At 42.7% G+C, this 16,397-nt stretch overlaps 1 protein-coding gene across 8 annotated transcripts in view; it reads right to left on the reverse strand.

Annotated features, from left to right (window-relative positions):
• DAB1 (DAB adaptor protein 1) overlaps positions 1–16,397 on the reverse strand; it is a 314,945-nt gene that overhangs the window by 203,912 nt on the left and 94,636 nt on the right. For all 8 annotated transcript variants that reach the window (XM_087820466.1, XM_087820467.1, XM_087820464.1 and 5 more), the window contains exon 2: positions 4,067–4,269. In XM_087820466.1, coding sequence (XP_087676592.1) covers positions 4,067–4,133 — 67 coding nt within the window. In that variant the 5' untranslated portion in view covers positions 4,134–4,269. The remainder of the gene's footprint in view (positions 1–4,066; positions 4,270–16,397) is intronic.

Genomic DNA, 16,397 nt, shown 5'->3' on the forward strand with positions numbered 1-16,397 from the left:
GAAGGTAGGTGACACACCTGAAAGTACACATCCTCCTCTTCCAGTCCTCCGTCAAATCCCACTCCTGGAACATGCACCATTTGACAAGCTCTAAGTGTGGCAACACAATGCAGTAAAAATGAAACGAAGAAAACAACTTTATTGCTCACTGCTTTCATCCCTTCCTTATTTAAATTGTGAACACTCTAGTTATTTCTCATACATGGCCTGTCTAGAAACACATTTTATGGGGAAATATGCCCCTGCGTGACTTGCATTTAAATCTGTCTGACTTGGTTTCAACAGCCTGAGTGAAGAACCAGGGGGATAGGTTTATGAGTAATTCTAAAGGGCCTCTTAACATTCTTTAAGCCACAACAGATGATGCATGTCATAAGGTATTCTTTTGTAGGAAATAAAATATCTGCCCCAGGAGCTATCTGAATTTTGCCAAGGGGGGAAAAGCTCTTTTAGTCTGTAATATCATATAATATGAGAAATGTATTTACAATATAATGTCCAAAACAAAGCAGGATATAAAGAGTATAATTTCAAGTCACTCTGAAAGTCAGTCCATAAGGAAATAACTAGAATGTTAACAAGTAGTCATTTTTGATAGATGGGATTATGCATGCTTACTTTGTCTTTTCTAAGTTTTAATAATAAGCATATAAAGCTTTTTAAAAAGTCAAATGAAATCACTAAAAAAGAAACCTATACATTTTCCCAGATAAAGGCCTAAATATTATTCAGTGTTTCCTTACCAGTGAAAGCATTACATAAAATTTGACTAATACCAGGCACAAAAACTGTGCAAGAAAAGAAAGTTATATATCAATCTTGTTGATGAATATAGATATCAAAATTCTGGGAAAAATATCAACAAATCAAATCCACATATAGGAAACAATACACCATGAACCAGTAGAATTTACCCCAGAAATGAAGATTAGAAAATCTATCAGTGAAATACCTCAAGATAAATTAAAACAGTAAAAATATGCATTGAAATAAATGTTAAAAAGCATATAATAAAATTCAACATGTAAATTCAAAACTTAAAAAAGACTTCCTGAAAAATGATAAATGGAGAACTAATGAATATTTAGCAAAAACTTAGATATCACACTTACAGTAATTTAGAAGCATTTCCATTAGTTTAAGGACAAAGTAAGGATACCTAGTATCACTAAATATTATACTGACACACCTAGCCAATGCAATAAGATAAGAAAAAGAAGTACTTAAGTACTGCAGGGGAAGACAGAAACTTACATACATGGTTATATGTTGCCTCCACAGAAAATCAAACAGGAGTTGGAGAAAGTATTAGTAAGAGTCTAGCAATACAATCATATTCAAGATTCAAGGTCAATATGTAAACTCTTTATTTTTTTTAAACTTCTACTTGTTTTGGCCCAGTTACTAACATGTGTTTAGTGGAACACTGATTATGCCATCGCCAAAACTGAAGAACAATAAATAAATTAATCCTGTTACCAGCACGTTCGCTTTCTTGCTTTAACACGAGTGTGGTTTCATGGTGTCTTGGGTCAGGCACATATATCAAGAATAAAGATGGTTTATCACTGCTGCATAATTACAAACAATTTTTGAAATCTTGTTCTGTGACAAGTCAGCCACATCCCTTTTAAGATCCCCTTGGCTCTACAACGGGATAAGAGGAAACAATGCAAGATGAGGATGACAATGATGAAGGTAAAGAAGACAGAGAGGAGGAGTGGGGTAGAAATGGAATAAGAGAAATAGAGAAGTGAGAGGAAGAAAATGAAGAAAGATGATAAAAGAGGGAGAGGTTGAAAGGTGGTACGGAGAGACTCGGGGCGAGAAAGCGGGAGGGAGAGAGGGAAAGGAAGAACAAAGCTGAACTTTGCTGAGCCTTTAATATATACGCCAAGTACTATACTGAGTGTTCTACTTGCCTTATTTCAATTAATCTTCATAGTGAGCCTTTGAGGTTTATAATACTATATTTTCATTTCAGAGGAGAGAAAACTGAGGCTCGGCTAAAGTAATGTTCTAAAGTCACACAGTTAGGACATGGTAGAGCCAGAATTGGAGCCAGGTCGGCCTGCCCAGGCTCCGTGGGATTAGCCACTCACTAGAGGATACTCCTTGCATATGTATGGCGCTGGTTTTAGAGCTTATCAGGATATGAAGACGAGAAGGATATTAAAAGGTCACCTTCACACTCCCATCCCAAATCCTCAACTAAGCCAATGTTCTGAAAACTTGAATCCTCTCTTTAGAATACTTATGGTTTTGCATGTTAAAATTAAGAATGAAAAGATGTGTGCGAAGATACAATTTTTAATGCATTAAGCATTCAAGGGCACAAGTTTAGTGGAAAGGTTAAATTTGAGGCAAATATGTAACTTGTCAGTTTCCACTGCAAAAGGATTTAAATTCTCGTACATACCAGATTCCGCAATTTTTTCCCATGTAGTTCTCCCAAGACCTGTTTTCTCACCTGCTTGCTTTTCTTCTATTATGCTTAGACCACAATGCATAAAGAACAAGGCTTACATTAAATTTTCAGGAATAAAATAGACCGCTTCCAAAATATTTGTGTTTCAAATAAACATCTAAAACAAAATTTACAGTCCTCCCTGGGGTTTTGGCTCTCCAAAAGCTGCATATGTATTACATTTATGTCCCTTGTTTCCAGAGAGTGTCAGACAAATGCCATCACAAATATGACAGGGCAGGCACAGCGAAGTCTCAAACAAATCACTGCCTATCCAAAGCAACCAAGGGCATCCGTGTTTGCAAGCCCATATTGACAGATTTCAAGACCTGAAAGAGCTCTATCAATCCTGCTCCATGCAGCTGAGAAGACGGGGGAAAGGAGCTGAAACCAGGGGGAGAAAACACACACACACACACACACACACACAGCAAGAAGCTGTTTGCATCCAATTACAACAGGAAGACACACTTACTGAAAAGCACAGTCATAAAGCGATAGGACCAAATTCTCCAGAAAACATGGAAATGCATAGAGTTATTTTATTTTAACACTGTGCACGGCAGTCTTCATTCGGAGACGTCTGTGTGCCTTCCTGTGCCAGCACTTTCTAAGTGTTGGGAGTGGAAGGGTGAACAAGGGGTCTGGGTCTGCACAGTATATAGTAGAGCTGACAGACAAAAACACTAGACATTTTTAATACAGTAAATTGAGATCCTAACGAAGTGCTACTGAAGCAAAACACAGGAAGAACTAACCCAATTTAGGAAGTAAGGGAAGCCTGGCTCCTGGAGGTCCCACTAAGCTCGACTGAACAGTAAGGGGGAGTCCATCTAGAAAAAAGCGGAGCGCGACAAAAGGATTTCAGGCTGGATTAATAAGAGTCAAATGAGTCTCAGAGTCTGGTCTCTGAGCCAACGGCAACAGCATCTTATGGGAACTTGTTATAAATGCAGAGTTTCGGGCCCTGTCTTAGGCCTAAAGAACCAAACACTGAGGACGAGACTCGGCAATCTGAGTTTTCACAAGCCTTCCAGGCGATTCTGGTGCTGCCGGAGTCTGAGAGCCACCGGTGTGTGCAAGGTGAACTACAGTGGACAGAGTGCCTGGAGGGTGACAGGGCTAAGGTGGGGCTTAGGCAGAGGCGCTGCTAGAGGGATGGGTAGAAGGTATATCCGGAAGGGCTTTATATGTTTTTTTGTGTGTGTTTTTTTTTTTTTAAATATATCTTTATTGATTTCAGAGAGAGGAAAGGAGAGGGAAACAGACAGAAACATCAATGATGAGAGTCACTGATCGGCTGCAGCCCGCAACCTGGGCATGTGCCCTGACCGGGAATCGAACACTGATCGCCTGGATCCTAGGTCGACGCTCAACTGCTGAGCCACGCCCGGCTGGGCAAGGGCTTTATATGTTATAAAAAGAATTTTGGATTTTATCCAGAGAATAATGGAGAACCATTAAAATATGCCCAAGAATGCTGGTGACTTTTTAAAAAATATTTGCAATCATAAAGATAGATGATGTATCATTCCAGAGATAAAAACTCATTCCTGTACACACAAGCAGCCATGAAGAAAGGAACGAATTCAGCCCTACCTTTCTTCCTGGAGTCTTTCTTGGCGCTGGTTTTCACAGCTACTTGAAGTTCTGTCTCAGTTGACATCCTACTAAATCCTTAGTCCACTGCACACAGATCCAGGGCCTCGGCCAGGCTCATGGAGGACTCCTCTCCAAGACGACGACGCCTCCCTTCAGAAATGACACCCCGAGCTGCACATTTCATTCACTTCTTTCAAGTGCTGCAAATCAAAGAAAGAGAATAATTAGGGTGGTTATTCAGAATCACCACCCCTTTGGAGTTAAACGGGAATTAGGGGAAAAAATAGTCAAACATACAAAAGCAAGAAAATCCTGGTCTCCACCTGCAAACTGCTCTATGATTTCCTCACTCCACTAACAGGGTTCTCAGCAAAGGGAAGGAGAGGCCTATCTGCAAAACTGTTTCTCAAACCAGGTAACTCAAAACAGACCTTCGGAACTCTGCATGTTCAAGAAGGGCAAAACCCAACTCTTTCTTTTCCATGTTTCTTAGTGTTCAAGCATCAGATGCCACCCAGAAAAATATAGCACAGGCACATTTCCTGGGCAGCCCGTGGAGACGTTTCTAACAGAGGGGGCACCCATCCATCAGCCAAGCTCGACCAGAGCCTTGACAGCTAAAGCAGATCATAGGGAAGTGACCTGGGTCTGTCCCTCACTGGCAGGCAGCAGAGGGGACACGGAGTTGACATACAATTGGGCTCCAAGGGTAAGGTGACAAATGGGACCGAGAAACTTTCAGCAAGCCAATTTTTATGTCAGCTTGTCCCCCAGCTATAAGGGCAGACAAGCATTTAATGTGGGGAGAGAGAGAAGCAGGCAGGCACACGTCTCATTCATTCTTCCTTTAATAAACACGCGTTGCACACTGCTAGGTACTGTTAAGTTCAGGCGCTGTGCTGGGAGAGATAATAATGATGATACCAGCGCTTCAATTACAGCTAGTATTTACTATGCACTTACTATACACTCTGCCCTCAGCCACTGCTTCACACACATTATCTCATTTGATTTCATTAAATTGAATGAACGTATTCCCTGTGTTGAGTCAACAGTCTTTTCCAGTGACTACCTATCTGACAGTTATATTTGAGAGTTTAGCTGAAAATAAACTTTCCATTAGTTATCCATGTTTAAATACTATTAAGATAATAGTATACTAGACCATAAGCTGCCAAGGCTCTGATCAAGTCAGGCTGATCGGGCTACTAGACATGGATCTTCGGGCTGTGCACCCAATGCTTAGCTCATCCCACAGATCTAGAACTGCTTAACCTAAAAAGGTTGACCTTTCAGCTCAAAAAGGACAATGACCCAAACCTCTCAGTCCTGACAACTAAAGATGGCTGAACTAGAAGGTCTAATATAAAAGCCACATAAAATTATAGTTAAGGCTTAAATTGGGGGGAAATTTCCACTTTATTCAAAGATATTTCGTTTGTTTTTAACAAGCTATTTTTTCAAAGGACACTAGCCCTGAATGAAAGGTGCCCAAACTAGAGGATCTAAGGCTACAACTAAGGAAAATGAAAGATTATCTTCCAGGAATGGGGTCCATTAAATTATTCATAGAAAAATGAGAACTTTTCTGCCACTGTTGTGCCATCCATCTGCACCCTGCCACTCGCCTAGCCGCTCCTCTCCCCCAAAAGGCAACGTTCCATGAGAGATGACAGTCACGTAAGTCAGTCATACACGGACGTAATTAATTTTATTAATATAACTATCATTTTGTTACAACAAATACCTACTGAGAACCTACTATGGGCCAGGTGCATATCCTGGCTCCTTCATATCAACAAGCATTCAGTGCCACCATGGTGGCTAGGAGTACAGAGGCACAGCCTGATTCCTGTCCTCACAGCTCGGTCTAGCAGACGTGTCAGCCATGTAGAGGACTGCAATACACACGACCAGACCCAAAACAGGCAGATACCCAGCATTCTGGGCACAAAGGATCGATTATCCACCTGCGCTTGGAAGAGCCAACACAGTTTCACAGCGAAGCCCTACGCTGCGAGATGCTGAAGGATGGTGCTTCTGTCCAGTGGGTGATAAGGGAAAGGCCAATGGGTACTCAATAAATGCTGTATAATAAAAGAATGAATGGGTGTTTCAGGCAGAAGGGTCAGAATATGCAGGGAGGCTTGAAATTAACAACCAAACTAATAAATGGAAGCGTAAGTGTAGTAAGGAGGTGATATACTTTCCCGTCTTCCCAATTTTCCCTTGTGCTACCTTTCCATACAATCTTTCTTTTCAAGTCTGCCTTGATATTCTATTGACATGCCCAAGCTTCAGTTCAAAGAAATATCTCAGGCAGAAAGATTTTTTAAAAATTTATTTTATTGTTGAAAGTATTACAGATGTTCCCCCATTTTCTCCCCTTTACCCCCTTCCCCCATCTCCCGCCCCTCCCCAGTTCTTCCCTTGCCTGCCGTCCGTGTCCATGCGCTGTGCATATACGCTTATAACTTCTTTGGTCAATCTCTTCCTGCCCTCCTTCCCTCCTTCCTGCCTTCCCTATGAGATCTGTCAGTCTGTTTCATGCTTCTATGTCTGTGGTCCTATCTTGTTCATCAATTTATCTTGTCAGAAATATTTTCTAATCCCTCATTAAATGGAATTTCTCCCTACTTATGTTATGATCTGATGTTTGGCCAGCTTCATAGTTTGAGCCACATACAAGCATTGGGATACTGAGGAAGTTACTCAACCCTTTTTGCCTTGGTTTATTTATCTTTATAATGGGGACAACAATATCAATTTCCTAAAGCTGCTATGAAAATTCAAGTGTGATCACATGTATAACATGCTTGAAAGAGTACCTAGCATGTTACCAGGCAAGCACTTGGTAAACATTAGGCACTAATAGTTTCCTATGTTAACTGCTCAAGGTCACATGGCTGGTACGTGACCACAAGTCCATATTATTACAGAGGAGTAAATTAAGCAGGTTAAATCGGCTTTCTAAGGACAAGCTGCAGGGAATGAGAGAATCTAAGATATTCCCATCATGCTGGTCTTGCACACAGTAGGTGCCTAATCTCAAAATACAAAAATGAGCTGAAATACAGGGATTTTACACAATTTCAAGAAGGGCAAAAGTCAACTCTTAGTTTTCCATGTTTCTTATTTTGAAGTATGAGATGCCACCCAGAAAATATAGAAAAGGTGTATGTCCTGAGCAGCCCCGTGGAGACATTTCCAACAGCCAAGACTGATCAGAGTCTTAAAAGGAGATGTATAAACTAGATTGGATTTAAGCCCCTTCCTTCCCTTCAATTTTATGAGCCACAATACAGTACCTGTCCCTATTCTATGGGTATCTCCACTGTCACTTGTTCAACAAAATGTGATTGTATTCAAGTGTTATAAGCATTACTTGTGATTTTCTGAAGTACACCCTTATATCAATAATGAAAGGAAGCCAGCATCATTCTGAATGAAATCTTAAGCGAGGGAGCTGCAATACAGAGAGAGCGCACCCTCGCCAGGACCCCGGCGCCCCCTTTCAATTTCCCCAAAGCCAGAGGTTGAGCAAATGCTGTGAAGTAACTCCAAATTATTTAGGAAATTCATTTTTTTGTAATTAAGGAGATTAAAGTCCTCTAGGGCCAGAAATCATGTGACAACTCAAATCATTTTTCCCCAGCAAAAGCTGCGAAACCCTATCAGTGAAATTCAGGCTTGCCGAGAATTTTAAAATGCTTCAATAATGTTTCCTTGCCCCACACAATCTGCAGTAATTTAATATTCCTGAAGTGTGTCAGGTTTTTTATAATAAGCTCTTCAAATCTAAATGTGAATTATGTAATATTCCACTACAGGCATTCCGTCGAGTGAACGGCTGCTAAATGTAAGACCCTGTGCTCGGCGATCGGAGGGGAGGAAAACAGCAAAACACAAGCAGAGAAAACAGATAGGACTTTAAAAAAATAACAAAGGTTTGAGCAGCTACAGCAGAAGACGCACACTAGAACACCTACTATCACACACATTTGTGTACTCCCTTCTCCAGCCACCCCTCCGCTTATACGATTCTGTAATAAAGCAGCTACTGTTGATGAGGGTCCACTAATTACCAAGAACTATACTATCAAATTCTCACCCACCTTCAGCCACTTGAAAGTTAGATATTATCTTCATCTGACACATGAGGAAAGGAAAGCACAAGGCAGTTTAGCAGCTTATCCATGGCCATATGACTAATAAGCAGCACAGGGCAGGGTACAAGTCACTCTTGTCCCCTACTTCAGTCAAAACCCTCCCAGATGTCCATCAGTTGAGGAACAGACAAAAAAATGTGGTGTATCCATACAATGGAATATTATTCAGCCATCAAAAGAAATGGAACATTGATACATGCTACAACATGGGTAAACCTGGGAAACATCATGCCAAGAGAAAGAAGTTAGGCACAAAAGATCACGTGTTGTATAGTAGCATTTATATAAAATATGCAAAATTGATAAATCCACAGTGACAGAAAGCAGGTCAGTGGCTGCAGGTGCTAGGGGAAGTGGGAACAGTGCCTCCTTTGGGGGTGATGAAATGTTTTGGAACTAGATAGAGGTGGTGATTGCACAAATGCCACTGAATTAAACACATTAAAATGGTTAATTTTATATCATGTGAATTTCACCTGAGCTTAAAAAACAAAAACAAAAAACCCGTCCCAGCCAGGTTTTATACCCTGATTTAAAAATTAAGTGATATGTGAAGAATAGTACAAATTCCAGTCTAAAGGGACAACCGAGCTTTACAAACCAGATGAAGAAGAGGTACTCTTCCCAGCATCATGACGTTGGTTTTGAGTGGCAGTGATTGCATAGATTATAAGGTGCATGCCACTATCTCCAAGTTTTGTGATCTGGGGCATCTTAACTAGCTTCATTCAACCTCTAAAACAGACTATTTATCAACATGGCACAAAAGTTGCAATAGTGCAAATGAGGAGCCTATTTTCTCATCAGTAAAATGGGAAGATAGCCACCAAGTATGTAAAATTTGGCAAGTTGATGAGATTTGGGCACTTCAGAAGCCCAGCTCCATCTACAGTGTGCTACCTTTGGTGTAAGAAAGGAGGAGACAAAAATCTGCTTATCTTTTTGAAAAGAAACACAGGCCAAGCAAACCAGAAAACAGGGAAGCTGTTTTTCTCCACGGGGAGAGCAATCCTGGGTGGTGGAGAGACTGAGCGATGAGGTAGAAGGACACGGCCGAGGGTGCTACTTCCCAGAGTACAGCTTTCTGCATCAAGCCACATTTGAAAGTATATTAATGTTCTACAGACCTGAAAAAATAAATTAATAGGGATGGGAAGTGGGGGTAAGGCTAAAACTAGAACGACTGAAACTAATTCAATTGTATTTCACATGAACTTCATAAACACAATCCCTGAAGGGGTGGGAGAGAAAGAACTAATCCAGATAATTTATGAACAAAGATTTGACTGTTTACACTCAATCTTGGGCAGGGCTGATCATGGGGAGCTGCAAACAAACCTCAAACTCTTTTTTGTAAGCTTTTTTGGGTCGTATTATGGGCAAAGCAATTATGAAGCAATTTTATATGTATTATGGAAAATGCTTAAAATTCGCTCATTCTGCATATGTATCCTTTTCGAGGTCAAGAAAATAGGAAAGGGTAAAGTTTTGCTGGAACCCAATGGCAGTATTTATTAAAAGTTGCTGGGAGTGTCAAAGAGCAAATGTTGTAAGAACTTTAGCAGAATCATATTCAAAAATACTACATCTCTCTCTACTGATAAAGTATCACCATCCTCATAGTGAATGTAGAGCCATCACTAGCTTTGATCAAACCCTTCAAGAAAAATAATACATTGATAGAGCATATCCCTGGCTCTAAAACTCTGAAGGCCACACAGTTGATAGATTAACCACCTTACTGTAGACCTTCTCAATGCTGTTTTGCCATCACTGTGTATGTCAAGAAAGGGGAAAAAAATCACAGATTTAGGGGACATCTCTTGGCCAGAGGGCTCCTGTTCAATATGTTGCTTGTTGGTTATGTTAACCTGACATTATGAAAAAGAACTTCAGGCTGTTTACAGAATGCTTTATAGAAAGCCATTCTCTATAACAGGATAAAATTAATAAATGAGTACAACTGAAGTGAAGGGGAAGAAAAGATTGAAAATGAAGGTGAGGGCAGAAGCAAGGAGAAGGCACCCCAAAAAATCTGTACAGTTGCAAAAGATAAGCTATAAATCCATCTATGAGATTGTTAAGAGGCTATAGCAAAGAAAGAAATATGATCAGTTACAGGTTTCACAAAGTCCATGCTCAAATAAAGTAGTTTTTTCCCTTTGAACCAGAAATGGAAATGGAAATGGCATGAATCTATAGGCTTTCATAAAATCAACCTTGTGTGTTATCATGGGTATTAACATCAGCACTGTCTCTACAAAAAAATCCGAGAGAATTTTCAATGTCCCTTGACTTATGTTGAAAGCATAATTTAATACTAAAACTTTTAAATGAGGTAAACAATGCCACCCAAGTCATTTTAATTTTTTTGTATGTTTTTTATTGATTTCAGAGAGGAAGGGAGCGGGAGAGAGATAGAAACATCAATGATGAGAGAGAATCATCAATCGGCTGCCTTCTACACGCCCCCACCCCCACTGGGAATTGAGCCTGCCACCGGGGCATGTGCCCGGACCAGAATCAAACTGTGACCTCCTGGTTCATGGGTTGATATTCAGCCACTGAGCCCAGATGCCAAGCCACCCAATCATTTTAAATCCTCTATGAACAGCGCTTTCTTTTAAAAACTAGATTGAAAGATAAATAAGTGGGATATACCTATCTGGTAGCCTTGGGTTTTCTAGGGTAAAATGTAGAATTAAAAAAAAATTTTAAACAGTTTATCACTTTATTCATCCATAAAATGGGATAATGGCTGGATATAACTCATGGAATTAAAAGAATGGGAATAAATGAAAGGTAAGTGAAGGTACCTTTGGAAAACTAAAATGCTATGATCCAGATGGCGGGCACTGTTACTGTGCAGGTATCAGTTAGCCATCAGCAGGGTGATGAGAGGAGGAACAAAGTGTGTTTTTTAATCACACTCAAGGCTAAGAAAAGCCAGAACCAGGTCTGAGCAATCTGAAGGCATTTCTGTCACAGCAACACGGCATACTTATGAACATTTCATTTAACTAACGGATCACAAAGTTTCATTAAGCATGTATTGCACCACGAACATTCATTACATAAACTCTCCGAGTATCAGAAAAAACCGACGAGTATATAAACCTAAAATAGTTCATTAGTGTTTTCAGCACGTGGGGCCCGCTGTTTCCTGCCCCTGATGTGAGCCCCACCGGCCAGGCGAGGCGGGACGCTGCTCGCTGCGCGTGGTGACCGAGGGCCCTCGCTGCCATCCCAGCTCCCTCGCAATGTCTCTGACTTCACAGGGACCTACTGCTATTCCCCAGGGTTTTGCAGGAAAAAAAAAGTCAAGTATTTAATGAAGCCCTCCCGTGAAGGGGATTTTAAATAAACAAATGTCGCATTTGGCAGCTTCACCTGCTGATTTTCCTAAAATATACACAGCCATTGTTTACTCTCATTCCGCAAGCTGCATGTCATTATCGTCCAAGTTGATAATGGGAAGAACACAGGCCAACATCTGCAGGAGGCAAGCCCGGGAGGGCAACAGATGTCCCCAGGCCGCCTGGCTTCCTGGGGCCCCGAGCAGGGGCTCATCCCGGCCGACCGGCCGCATTCCAGTGACAGTCCATCGCTACGTCCATTGCGCGGGTGTCCCAGCAACGTCCTGCCCCGCTGGCCACGCTGCCGTCTCCCTGCCCAGAGCGCCGACACCGGTGGCACGCTTTCTCCCGTCTCTCACATCCTATCTGAAGTCTTCTCTCTCTTCTTGACCATCTAATTTTTACCACCTTCCTTTAGAGAGAAAAAAGGGGGGGGGGGGCGGTCATCGTCCTTTGCTTCGCTAATGATGGGCGAGCCCAATCTCGAGGACTGTAAAACGGGACTCAAGGATGGCTCAGATTTTCGCCACAAAAGGATCTGTGTTTGATGGGAAGCAACCCATTTCCACAATTATCTCCCTCACAAAAAGCGCGCACAAAACCGTGGGGCTGTGTTTTCCTAAAGCCATAAATGGGGATGGATGCTCTGACAAAAGGGCTCCTTTTTTTGTTTGTTTCCTGATTTGTGAATGTATTTATTTAAACTTTCTCACAGAAACATAAAAATCCAATCACACTGGGCAAATACTGAGCAAATCGCCAACACGGAAAACCGTTTCCTCTCCATGGAACATCCTCCTCACTGCTACCCCGGCAAACTCCTCTGAATCTCAGTTCAAGCTCCCCTCCCTGGGGAAGGCGTCCCTGGCCCCATGCCCCCTTCCCCTTGCACACCAGCCTCACAGGCCCCTTTTCCCTTGCACACCAGCATTCCAGTGACAGTCCATCGCTATGTCCATTGCTTGGGTGCCCCAGCAACATCCCATCCCGTTGGCCACAGGCTCCCTTCCCCTTGCACATCAGCTTCACACGCACTCTTCCCCTTGCACACCAGCCTCACAGGTCCCCTTCCCCTTGCACACCAGCCTCACAGGCTCCCTTCCCCTTGCACACCAGCTTCACAAGCTCCCTTCCCCTTGCACACCAGCCTCACAAGCACCCTTCCCTTTGCACACCACCCTCTAGTGAGGCATAAGGCACAGCAGTGCAGAGGCTCCTGAACTTTGCAGCACAGTGGACTTAGCTGGAAAAAATATTGATGCTTGTCCCCACCATGGGATTCTCATTTAGCTGGTGCAGCCTGGGTACTGGGGCGCTAAAAACTCCCCTAGGTGATCTGAATATGCAACACGGTTTGGGAAAAAACAGCAATGTTTGGGGAACAAGCACACCAGCTAAGAGAACTCAATTCACATTAGCTTCAGGGCCAGCATGACCCCACTCCTTAGTGGAGCAGGGTTGGGCCCATTACTGAACCCCCCGGAGCCTGAACGTATTCACTGCAAAGTGTGGTGGCTCCGAGAGTACAGGACAGATACAGTAAATATAGCAAATGGCATATATCAACATGAAATGCTTATCATACAGGGGTCAGTGCTGGTGCTAGGCAGGAAAATGGCCCTCCAAAGACGGCCACACCTGAATGATTTAGATGATGAGAATTTGGACTTTTGAAATGAGAGAGACCTTGAGTATATTTTGCATTTGGGAATTTTGCTGTACATGAATCTTGGGTGCCAGTGGGTGGACTGTGACGGACAAAATCATGGCCCTCACAGATGTCTATTCCCGGACCCAAGTCCCAGCTGACTGCACAGGGGTTGATTCCTTACGAAGGGCAACTCACTTGCTGACCGACAGTCAAATTCTGGCCTGACTGGAAGAGTTAGATCCAAACTAGCCACGTGAGGAAATATGCATGTTCTCTCTCTCAAGAATTTGAACTCGTTGATACAGATTCTGTCCAGTGGTAACGAGACCAGAGCGAAAAGACGCACAAGGAGAAGCAGTGGGGCAACAGGGGATGACTGAGCAGAAGTTACGAGTTAGCAGAAGTCAAGACCAGGTAGAGAAAATACGTAGAGAGAGAAAAAGACTGTGTTCAGTAGAAGTAGAAACTGAGGACACCCAATGGCAAGGAGTGAACCAAGTCCTGTGCAGTGGAACAGGATAAGCTGATCCTGGAGAGGCATCCAGCATCCTTCCTTTTATGAAATCATGCCCCAGTCACTGAGGCCAGGCTGCATGGCTCTTTCCCAGACTCCAGAGAAGTTCCTCCCTGCCTTACTGTTGGTGTAGCCTCACAATTCCACACCCTCCTTACTGGTAAGGGGCAGGGAGCTGTAACAAATAGCCTGAGGCTCTCACTCTGGTGGACTTGCCTCTGCATCTCATCTGAACCCTTAAGTACATCACTATGCATATACTGTACCTGGCAAAGGTGAAAAAAACATGAAAAATCACACTCACAGACTTTCCTTGCATTTTCAAATTGAGGCTCCACCAAGTTCCAAATATATGACCATTTTCAAGTCCCTTGAAGACTTTGAGTCTTTGCTTCTACCTCTGCAAAGCTGGAAAATTGGTACCTTACCCCTAATGGCTGCTGAGCAGAATAAATAAAATAATACATGCAACTGTCTGGTACTACAGGAGGTATCATTACATACTATTTGCTTTCCCTTCCTTCTATTTCATTTGTATATACTTCTTTGGAAGAAAAAGAGACATTTCTGATATTTATTTCCTATACTATATACCTATTAGTTTTTCAATACATACCTGTCAAAATGCATCAGGATAATGACCTACAACTATTTCTACTGCGATATGAAATCTTACATGTTAAGTTCACCTGGCCTCAGGCTCCACTTCAGCATTCCTCCCTCAAACTCACAGCTGATACTCTCCTCCTCACAGGAAATACATGCTACAGCCTTAGTAGGTTGGTCACAGACCCCAGGGCACACCCTGGTCATCAATGCCACACCTCCTCACCTCCTCAAACTCAGCCCACCCTGCAAGGTCCCATTAGGAAACAAGTGACAAACTCAAAATAGGGTTCTTCCAGGAAAGTTAATAAAGGGATTATTTACACAAGGATGAGTTGTGTTGAAAGGAAACCCAAAGGACAGTGTAGTCCCCAGGTAGAGGCTAGTAGAACTATTACCACACCTATAAATAAAGGGGAGAGAAAAGGGAGAGGCAACCAGAACCCTGAGGGATCCCTGTAGAGATAGTTGCCTTAGAAGGAGCAGTGGCCTTAAATCTAGGATACACCAAGGCCAAGGCAGCCCAGCCAGGGGGAAGCCCCAAAGCGGATCAAAGCTCACTCTCCTCCCTGCCCTGCGGCCTCCCGCTGGAACTGGGTACTGCTGATCCTGGGGCAGGAAGCCCCCCATGGGGTCCACACAGGTTAGCCCTCTGCACCTCGAGAGGAAAGCGGAAGACAGCCCCCCCAAGGTCCACGTGAGGACCCTCCTCCATGTAAAATATTCTGTCACAGCCCTTATTCTTCAAAATCCCCAAGGACTTCATGACAACATGGCTCCTTGTGACAGAGCATAAAACAGCAGCAAGGACAGGGAAGGGGAATTACATCTGTGAGGATGTACTGTACGTGCCACGCTGCATGCTAAGCACTGTATGTTCCCCATCTAATCATCTTTACAAGCTGGGAAGGTAAGTATTGGTACTTCCACTTCGAGTAGTGGAAACTGAGGCAGAGAACTGATGAAATATCAAGCCCGGGTCTTATTTCTAGGCTGGATCCAGATCTAGAACCCGACGGCAAATGACTCCAGATATCAGTGTTTCCATAAGACCATCCTGCCTTGTATACATTGTCATTTTTCAAATCTTCCTAATTGTGCCCTGTGATGAGCATGAAGGCCACCTGAGGGCACGGATGCTGCTCTCTTTCACCAGCATCTCCTCTTGCCCTGTGCTAATGAGATGCACGAACCTTCCACATATGGCTGGATAAATAGAATCACAAAATCTTTGAAATTCCCACAATCCTATTTTTCCTCAGTTTAAAAATAACCTGTTCTGCCAAATATTCAGAAACTTCTTTTGCCTCTTTAAACAGACCCTTTTTTCTTTTTTAACACACATCTCATACTGGGATTCACAACTCAACACTCCCACAAGAGATACCCCCAGGCTCCCTGTCTATTCAGGCAAGCACTTGGTAAGTTTGGAGAACAGTTTCGATTAACTCCTGCCTGCCAAGTACGAGGATTCTGGGTAGCACTCTCTTATACAAAGTTTTAAAAGGAATATTATGCTCATTTCTTAAGTATATACAACTACATTTTAAAAAATGGACTCTCTGGTTAAAGCCTTTATTACTAATAACAAACACAATACAATGATTAATGACACAACCACGGCAGCTCTATATAGTTGACATTATGTGCATGGAATATTACCTGGCGAGTATTTCTAAAAGCCCCCAAGTGCCTTTCTGACATTTCATCATTAACTCTTTTGCCTTCTCTGCAGGGTAGCAAGGGTGGGCAGGTGTGAGCTCCAGTGGAGGCTGAGGCCCAAATAACTCGCTTCCTCCATTCCACACTCACCTCCCATTCTCATCCAATGGGAAGCCCAGTCTTGTCTGAACAGAGCAGCAGTGAAAGAAGGGGGCCTCCAACTTTTCTTGGGAGGGTGCCTTCAGGTCTCCCCTTCGTCTATGCACACACATGACATTTTCTTTTTAAGGACTGCCAAGGTTTGCCAAGTGCTTTCCTGTTTGTGCACTCACTTCGTTTTCACCACAACCCAGTGAGGCAGGTATTGCTG

This window comes from Miniopterus natalensis, chromosome 9 (assembly GCF_054644295.1).
Source record: "Miniopterus natalensis isolate mMinNat1 chromosome 9, mMinNat1.hap1, whole genome shotgun sequence".
In the NCBI taxonomy this organism is placed as follows: Eukaryota; Metazoa; Chordata; class Mammalia; order Chiroptera; family Miniopteridae; genus Miniopterus; species Miniopterus natalensis.